General features: G+C 29.8%; 1 protein-coding gene across 1 annotated transcript; it reads left to right on the top strand.

Moving 5' to 3' along the window:
* Window positions 1-4,270: 4,270 nt before the first annotated feature.
* Window positions 4,271-4,639, top strand: LOC132031988 (B-box domain protein 31-like). The gene has a single exon (XM_059421825.1). It carries the CDS (start codon window positions 4,271-4,273, stop codon window positions 4,637-4,639), a length of 369 nt encoding a protein of 122 aa, XP_059277808.1.
* Window positions 4,640-9,945: the final 5,306 nt, after the last annotated feature.

Genomic DNA, 9,945 nt, shown 5'->3' with positions numbered 1-9,945 from the left:
CAAATCCAACGTTTGTACTTTCAGCCGGGGACCCACACGTACCATTCAAGAACCATAGAAGTTTCAACAGCAACATCATACCGCGTAGGCGTTAGGCCATGCGTTTTCAAATCATGATTTGAAATCATGATCCCAAATTAGCATTTGAACATGCATTTTTACTCATAGTTTTAAATTTTAAATCATCAAAAAAGGTATGATTTAGGGTTTGAAATCATAGTTTTAATTTTTTTAAATATAAAATTTAACCCATAAGTTTATATTTTGAAAAAAAGATCCATAAATTGATAGATATTCTTAACAATTACCCCGATCAATCATTTATCAATCTCATTAACTCCTACCGATCTTTATTTATATCTACCAACCTTTAATTTATGTGGGAGGATTATATTAAAGTGTAGTTACATTACTATTCATGTTAAATTTTCATTTTTATTGAACTAAAATTTGATTAATTGATGTTGTATTTTTAGAAAGGCCTTCTAGTAGTGTACTAATTTTGTTATGAACTATGACTTGCTCATTTGGTAAGATTGTATAAGAATTGAGAATGTTTTAATAGTTTTCATAATTTGTGAAGTTTTTATGTCTATAAGAGAAAATACAACTTAAAATATCTAAATTGCATGTCCAAACATGGTTTGAAACCATGGTTTGACACCATGTCCAAACGGGGCCTGATTGTAATTCCACAAGTAAAATTTGAAAAAAATATGATGTACGCATATCTTACTTCTATATATTTCGTTTGGGTTCAGGATTTTTATACACGGGCTCAATTTTAATTTGAAATTTGTTACCAAAATTGGATGCTCAATTAATACTTCTTTCGATTCAAAATCAGTGATGTTTTACGCCCGGACACATGAAATAACAAATTCACTTACGCTTAAAATAAAATACCAGGGGTTTTGATTAAAATACACTTAATTATGATTTTTTTTCTTTTTAGATTTACATAATTATCACTAAATTTGCACATTGAATTAGGACAGTGTAAAGTGAAAATTTGCCAAAAAAAAAAAGAAAAAAGAAAAAAAAAATCTTCTCGATTTTGTGAAACGTCAATCATATTGGGTCAACTTTTAGACGCCAAAGCATAAATTATTTTGGACTGGAGGGAGTATATTTGTAATAGCTTATTTTCAATTTATATGGTTGTAGTTTGAATCCACATGGATTCTTTTTTTTTTTTTAAAACCGAATACTTCTTAAATTTGTGATCTTAAACATGCCATAATATTTATGTGACTATAAAACTTTTGAAACTTTTAGTTTTAAATATGCCATAAATACTTGTGTGGTTATAAAACTTCTCATTAACAGTGAAATGAGAAGTGTAAAGTCAATAGTTTCCAAATTTAGAATTGTATCATTTTTTTAACGGATTAAAACGGAAGGTGTGTCACATAAACTAAGCTGGACAAGGGGGGTATGCATCAATACAAATTTTAAGAAAGAAATTATTATTTTTTAAACTTGTAATCTTAAATATTCCGTAACATTTGTGTGATTAAGAGTAAAATTAAATAAGAAGTATAAAGTTAATTATTTTTAAATTTAAAACTATGTCATTCTTTTTTAATGGACTAAAAAAATGTATCACATAAAGTAAATCTGAGAGACTACGAATTCCTATTATTATTATTTTTTATATAAGAAATAGTGTTTGACTCCAAAAGTAATGAGTGTTTCACCACCCACAAGTCCACAACGTATAACATAGGTCCGCCATTGATTCCCTTGGTTTAAAATTATATTTTGTACAGACATAAAAAAAGTTAAAAAAATTAACCTATGGTCTAAATATTCAAGTGAAATTTCAATGACTAATAAATATATCATTAAGGATAACTAAAAAATTTAAAATTGAATTATTTTCAAATATAAAATGCTATCATTCTTTTTTTAACCTATTACTAAGTTAATAGTGTGGCATAAAATGGTACATATGTTCTACTTTGGACAAAGAATTAGAATTTATAGAAATAGGTCAAATCAATAATCACCAAAGAAAAAGATCATAATTTATGTGGGTGTATTTATGTGTGTAGGACTCCATAAAATCAGATTGTGGGTTTCCATAGTTTTGGAAAAAAAGCTTTCATTCTTGGCCATACAAATCTATCTTCTTTAGTAAACCAAAATTGACTTTGTAACCACTGCACAGCAAAAAAATCATGGTTCATAACATCCCCTCAAGCATCTATTAAAGTATCATGCCTTGATCAAGTAATCTTTTTCATCTTTTTTTCTGCTATATTAGTTGGACTCAATCACTCTCCTATAATTTACAAATTTGCCCTCTTCGAATTTGTATATAGTAGCATATATTTAAGATCAAGACCCTATTTTCTAAATTAAATTGATGGTAAAAGATTAGCTCATATATTCTTTTTGTGTCCAGGGGTTTCTTTGACATGAGTAAAGCATACAACTGATTGTTTTTCTTTCTACTGAATGCTGGTATTTATAAAGTTTACAAGAGAAGTTTGTATTATTAGCTTAGTGATACAATTAAGTAATAAAAATGTAATTTCAGATGGACTTAATTTTTGGTCATTTGTAGGATTTAAACGCCTTTCTCTGTAAGATGTACTTTTCTTTTGAACTTAAGAGTTTAGATTATGGAACTTAAAATTGGACATCAAAATCGAAACAGTAAACACGTATTATTTTTTGTTTTTCAGGTGATATTTAAAACTTATTTATCTGATCTGTTTTACACAATTGAATTATTTTAATAATGACATTGATACTTGGCTCGCGATAAGGTCTAACGAATAATAATTATTAAAACCATTTGATCTGTTTGTTCAATGTAACTAGACACCATAAGCCCTTTTTTTCTTTTTTCTGTTTATGTTCGAAACTGAAATGTCAATATCGAGGTTCATTGAAAAATATTTATTCACATCTAATATTTACATTAAATCAAATAATATAACCTCAAGAGTCACAAATTAAATGAGAGTATATACTATTTAATTGATCACGATTAAGTAAGTAAAAATTTAATGCGAAAAACATGCATTACATTAGTTGATTTAATGCAAACATCATATGCAGAAAAGTTCAAATTGGAGGGTCTATTCTATCTATAAATCAATAATTCTCTTCTTTGTTATTAGATGTGTAGTATCCGTTTGGGTCCGACTAATTTGAATTTTCGTAGAAAAATTTTCACTTTGAAGAAAGTGCTTCCAATCAAAAGCAACTCTATTTTCGGTGCTCCAAATTCGAAATATTTAATTTAGGATGAAATGATACTTACTACACTTCACAAACTTTGGTGGTCATTAATTTGCTCTTTAATTCTAATTATGAACTCTGTCTTGTCGATCCACATGCATTGTTTGGAAAGGGCTATTAACATTTGCAATTAGACATGATAGCTTGAACTCTATAATTTACTTAATTCACTCTAATAAAATAACCAACAAAAAAGTGCACGAAAAATCAACCAAAAATAGTTAAACAGTGACCATTTGTCCTATATAGTGTCAATGTTGTCTTTCGAATGAATTTCATGCGAAGAAGCAAACACACCCTACACTCAAAAATACCCTATAAGTTGTAGGCTATAACTACCCCCTTTGCCATTTTCTTAATAAATTGAGATGAATGATTTTAGCAACGGTAAGATGTTGCCACGTCATATAAGTGGTTGGAAATATTAATTGTGTAGTGAATGACTTTGTATACGAATAACAAAAAAATAGTTACTTTTCTGTTATAAAACAAAAAATATAACTTTGTGTGTGAAAAAATAAAAATAAAGTAACTTTCTATTTACAAAATAAAGAAACAAATAAGGTTCTTACACAATTTTTATTAGTCGAGTGACCTTAATAATCTAACTCCTAATCAGTGACCATTTGTTATATATAGTGATAAGTGACGGATTTAATATTTTCACTAAAGAGATTCAAAACACAAAAAAATAACCATACAAAAAAACTAAAGAAATTCAATATCTACCATATATGCATAAAAAAAAGACTTATATATACAATATATATAATATTTCGACTAATAAGATTTGGGGTTAGGATGAACCCCTTACGTTATTCTAGCACCGCTATGATAGTGATTAGTGTCAATGTTGTCTTTCCAACCACATTCTGGTTAATGAATTTCATGCGAAGAAGCAAACACACCCTACACTCACAACCGAAAACTCTATAAATACCCTCTTTGCCATTTTCTAACTCATATCTTATAAGTAATTCATTTAATTTTCTCTCCAAACCAAACCTTATAAAAAATGTGCAGAGGAAGAAAAGAAGGTGAAGAAGAAAAAATAGAGCAACACAATATTGTTACTGTTTTTTCTTGTGAACTTTGTAAATCAGAAGCCTCTGTATATTGTCAAGCAGATGATGCATTTCTTTGTAGAAAATGTGATAAATTGGTTCATGGTGCTAATTTCTTGGCCCAAAGACATATAAGGTGCATTCTTTGTGGAGTTTGCAAGAGATTAACACATAGATATTTGATTGGAGTTTCATCACAAGTTATACTTCCAACTGTTGTGAGTTTTACACAGAGAAGTATTAGAAAGTTGAGTTCAGATGATAACTCTGATGAGGAAAATTGTTCAAGAACAGTGAAAGAACCTTTCTTGTTTCTCTGAGGGTTTTTTTTTTTTTTTTTTTTGAGATTTGTTGGGATTGAAGAGTAAAGAAATTTAGATTTTCAATATATGCAAACAAGTTCATGTATCTCTCTGTGTTTTTTTATTTGGATTTTCACACAAATAGTAAGCCAAATTTATCATTTACTTTTTCTAGCCAATATATATACTTCATCGGTCCCAATTTAAGTTCCTTATTGTTCTTTTGGTATGTTAAAAGGAATTGTTTCTTTTTATATTTAGTAAAAATTTTAATTTTAACATTTTACATGATAAATTTAAGACCGTAAGATTTAAATAACTATATACATCTTTATTTAAGATTATAAAATTTAAAAGTCTCTCTTTATTTCTTATACCCTTGCCCAGTCAAACTAAAACATTTAATTGTGACGGAGGGAGTAAATTATATACTAATGTTACACAATTATATACATGTTATATATATATATATATATATATTATACATTCATCGGCTTTTTTTAATTTAATAGGTCGAATGAGCTGCTATTTAAGTTAATTTTTCCTTTCTTTTTTTTCCTTGAGAAGAGTTTTTATTGTCTATTTAATTGGTGAAACGCGTTGAACTAATTAGACTAATTAGGCATATAAGGGGTCGTTTGGTAGATAGTCGAAATTATTTCGGGATTATAATCTCGGGATTAATTTATCCCATTTATTGGGATTATTTTATACCATCTAAAAGATGGTATAAAATAATCCCAGCATAAGTGGGATAAGAAGGTATTATCTCAGCTTATACCTTCTACCAAACGACCCCTAAGTGTTTCTGAACCTGATCCATTAGTAAATAATAATATTAAGCCATTTTTATAACGGTGAAAACACATGTAACCTTAATTATTATCGGAGGGCAAAATTATTGCATTTTGCATCGTTCAATGACATATTTTATATAATTTCCGGCTGTTGTGAGTTAGAAACAGAGGAGTAGGAGATGGAATTTGGATGATAATTCTGAGGAGAATTGGTCAAGAACAGTGAAAGGACCTTTCTTGTTTCTCTGATTATTAGTATAGTTTCTTGATTTGTTTCGTTTCCCATCATGAGATTAAATTTTTTTAAAATGGTAATTCCAAAGTTTGAGATATCTGAGCTTGTATTTAACATTATCGCGTCAAAAGGGAATTGCCTATTAGTTGATTTTGATTGAATAAAGTAAAGACTCGAAACTCCATACTCTCTCATTCACTTATTATGGTCCTTCGATTCGAAAAATCGATCGAAATAATAGACTCGAATCATTTTCTCGACTCTTTTTTAAATTCGATAAATACTGATCGATAGTAAATTTCATCATAGTTTTATGATTCAGATTATTCTTTTCTATTTGATCCGTTTGAATTAATATTTAAAGGTGCGACCAGATTTATTTATTAAAAAAGATAGAGTCGGTATGTTACTTTTTTTTTTTATTGCAGTTTCTTTAAACCAACTATCATAATGAAGCAAATAGTTTAAAGTACTAAATTACTCCATACATAGTTGCTAAATTTTAAAGAGTGTTAGATGCTACCTCCATTTCAATATAATTGAATTTTTATTTTTGAGGTGTGATACATTCCTTAAAAAGTTTTAATTAATAGCACAAATAAAATGGTTATTTGACTAAATTATTCTCTGTCTTTTCCCAAATTCTTCTTAGAGATTGAAATAGTGAATGTTGGGATATGAAAAACTATTGAAAAGTAGGATAATTTTGAAAATTTTAATTAATAACCTATTGGGATTTGAACAATTCACTTATTTTGGACAAAAAAAAATCTCAAAAATTCACTTATTTTGGAATAGGGAAAGTAATAATCAAGAACAGAGCTATAGTTCTGCTTACTAGTTTTAGTCTAAATTCGGTGTTAGTGAAAAAAAAATCACTTAATATATATAAAAACACATTCAGAACCATGAAAAGTCATTTCTAGACTTAAACTATAAACTCATGATTATAATTCCAAGACTACAACAATAACATACCCAGTGTGATCCCACAAGTAGGTTATGGAGAGGATAGAATGTACGCAGACCTTACCTCTACCCTTGGTAGGTAGAAGGCTGTTTTCGATAGACCCTCGGCCAGGGTTGGATCTATTAAGCCCCGAAAGGATGCCACACCACCGCTAGCTTCAGTGAAAGCGCTAGATACATATGTATACATTAGTATAAAATACTATGAATAATTTGATTGCCACCCAAAGTAACAAATGACGACTAGGTGCCAATGGCAAAGGGCAAAGGCTGCCTCCGTCCTGGAGAGGGTTCAAGCTTCACTAGCAACATTTTTAACAAAATTTTTAGCTTGCTGCACTAAATAAACTCATAGCGGCACACATACCCGGTAAATTCCACAAATTTAGGAACCCATTATCAGTTAGTATCGGTTATATATAGAGTGAATCCTACTCTACCCCCATAACATTTAAGGGTTTTGAATGGGAACGGTAACCTCCTTATGTGATACTTTCCGGTAAGATTTTTTTTTTTTTTTGAATAAAGATCTTTTTTTCTTTCTAGAATTAAAATATAAAAACGGAAAAGGGTCAAATATACCCTCATTATACTTTCGGTCCAAATATACCCCTGCCGTTATACTTTTGATCCGAATATACCCCTCCCATTATATTTTGGCACAAATTTTCCCTCAATTTTAACGAATAGCTTAGAATCAAATAACTGACCTCCAATTTTAAATACCCGACTCCTTTAGAATACCACCCGTTTAACCGACCCGAGACTTGCAAACAAATGCCAATTGCGCCCAGTTATTAAAACAGTAAAAATCACTCTACCGAAAAGTATTACATAAAAGGGTTATTGTTCTCATTTAATATGTGAAGGGGATATTGTTTACCAACCCTTAAATTTTAAGGGGTAAAGTGGATTCACTCTTATATATTTTATATTTTAAAATAAAATGAAATTTATCTTAATGAATGAGATTACTCCACAAATTTAGGAACCCATTTATATCAGTTGTCTCTTTCTTTCTAATCTCCACAAAAAGGAACCACTTATATCAGTTGCCTCTTTCTTTCTTCTCCTTGATTCCTGTTGACTTGCTTTTAATTACTGTATCAATATTGTTGACTTTTTATTTTTTCCTCTCTTATATACTATTTGCTTAATATAATAAAAAGTTAAATTATCATAAGTTTTATAGTCCAAATGTCTTCTCTCTCCGATCAGAACAAAAAACCTCGTGCGCCAAGTTGTTATTGTTATTATATTTTTCCGTTCAATCGATTTGTCTAATTAAAATTGAAAAGATGAATAACTGGACCTGAAAACCAACGTCATCAAACAGACCAAATAGTTACTCTATTTGGATTATTTTTTTAAAATATGGCACCCGGAACCTACAAATCCTGGATTCGCCTTAGCCCTCGGCTCAAGTAACACAGACCTTACCTCTGATTATATAATACAACGCTGCTTCTTAAAAACGAAGATATGTCCCTTTGTACCAAACACACCTTGTCTTTGCCTACAGTTTTAAGAGATGCTTCTGTTTTGCCATGTTTTGGTTTTGGAATATTTTAAGTCATGATTTCATGGCATTGATTAAGCAGCAAATAAGGACCCTACGAAGCTTATGGTGAGAACATTATTATGTATGTGTCGATGGGCCTCTGGCTGGTACAATGACTAAAGTATGAGGTTGATATTATATCAATATCAGAATGGAAGATAAGCAACTTTATTGTTTCATCATTGTTAGCTTTATCTCACATCAATTTCTAACTATGTTTTCCAATAATGGCTCAGTGAAATTAATTTCGAGTAATATGATAAAAGGATTAATTAATCACTACAAAGAAATAGGTATTTTCCGAGGTTGAAAGTGCAATGAGCGGATCAAGGTCGGCTCCAGGGCCAAGCAAGCGAAGCGGCCGCTTTAGGCCTCGGAGAAGTTTAGGCCCCAAAATAACGTTACATCATTTATATAGCTATTTTTATTTTTAATAATTGTTAGTATTATAGATGAAAGTTATTATTATTTGTGATTTTTAATGAAGAGTGATTTCCATTTGAGTGGTTGCACACATGATCTTTTTAGGCCACTTTTAAATTATGTCCCATTGATTTAGTTGGTTAAATTTGTCTAAAAGAAATTCATCCAATAAATTTTCAATTTGTCCCTTTCTAGGAGGCTGTTTAGTAAATGGTCCTCTTCCGATTTTTCTTGCAATTTAAGTGTCTTTTAAACCACAGTCTAAAGATTCCTTTTGAGCATATTAAAAATATTATGAAAAAATGTTAGATCACAATTTAAAATTTTGTAAGTTATTGCAAAACATTAGACAATAGTTTATGTTTTGTTTGCAAAATTGAGCTATATGTGGACAAACATATGATTTGAATATAACATGTCCTAAAGGGTATTTTCCGGGGATATTATATTTGCATAACTTTTAAGAATAGGAACAAAATCTAAATAATACCTCAATAAGAGATCTTTGCGTAAATTAACCACTACTTTTAAAGACGAAATTAGCACAATGGTTAACCGTGATAGAATTTAAAAAATGGTCATACAATGCCAATAATCCAATGCGAGCTTGTCTATGGTCTCTGAAAATTTATATGAAATTCATCCATGCTATTTTTTAACTTTATTTTGTCTACTTTTAATTCAAAGTTTTCACTTTTTACTTTTTTCTTCATAAACGTATATATCATTTTTTTTGTTATTTATGAATTTAATATGTCGACTGAAAATCTAACATGATTATTCTAAACTCAAAAAATATAATAACAAAATAAATTATTTACGTTGAATCTCAAAAAGCAACAAAAATAAGCTTTAAATTTAAAGCTTCTTATTAGAGTTTTGCTTTAGGTCACAATAGTTATTGAGCCGCCCATGGAGCGGACGTTTCACTAGGCAAGGTGTGGTTATTTTAGTAATTTCCTGCCATAGTCCGAACAAGATGTGTTATTTTAGTAAAGTAACAATTCACTAAGCAAGAAAACTGCGAAATTCAAATTGATCCGCAGATCACTTAGCTTTCTTTGACCTCAATAAATTTACACACATCAAGAAAAATAGTTCAATATGAGAGATTTACAAATTATTCAGTATTTTACTTGATCACGAGCCTTAGAATAAAACATGTTTTTTCCCAGAAGACGAAATGATTGAGGAATTCAGAATATCTGATCCAATTAACTCCAAATATTCCTAGGAATTAAAAATTTCTCATAATATAGTCCTACAACAACAACATACCCAGTGTAATTTCAGGAGTGGGGTCTGAAGAGGCCGCAGAGAGGCTGTATGCAAAAGACCC

Source organism: Lycium ferocissimum, chromosome 9, assembly GCF_029784015.1.
Source record: "Lycium ferocissimum isolate CSIRO_LF1 chromosome 9, AGI_CSIRO_Lferr_CH_V1, whole genome shotgun sequence".
Classification (NCBI taxonomy): domain Eukaryota; kingdom Viridiplantae; phylum Streptophyta; class Magnoliopsida; order Solanales; family Solanaceae; genus Lycium; species Lycium ferocissimum.
Note: the sequence above shows the minus strand (reverse complement) of the source record. Positions and strands in the feature narration are given on the sequence as shown.

What these genes read in the sequence shown, in the direction of transcription:
- LOC132031988 (XM_059421825.1), top strand. Translation starts at nt 4,271, where the DNA reads ATGTGCAGAGGAAGAAAAGAAGGTGAAGAAGAAAAAATAGAGCAACAC.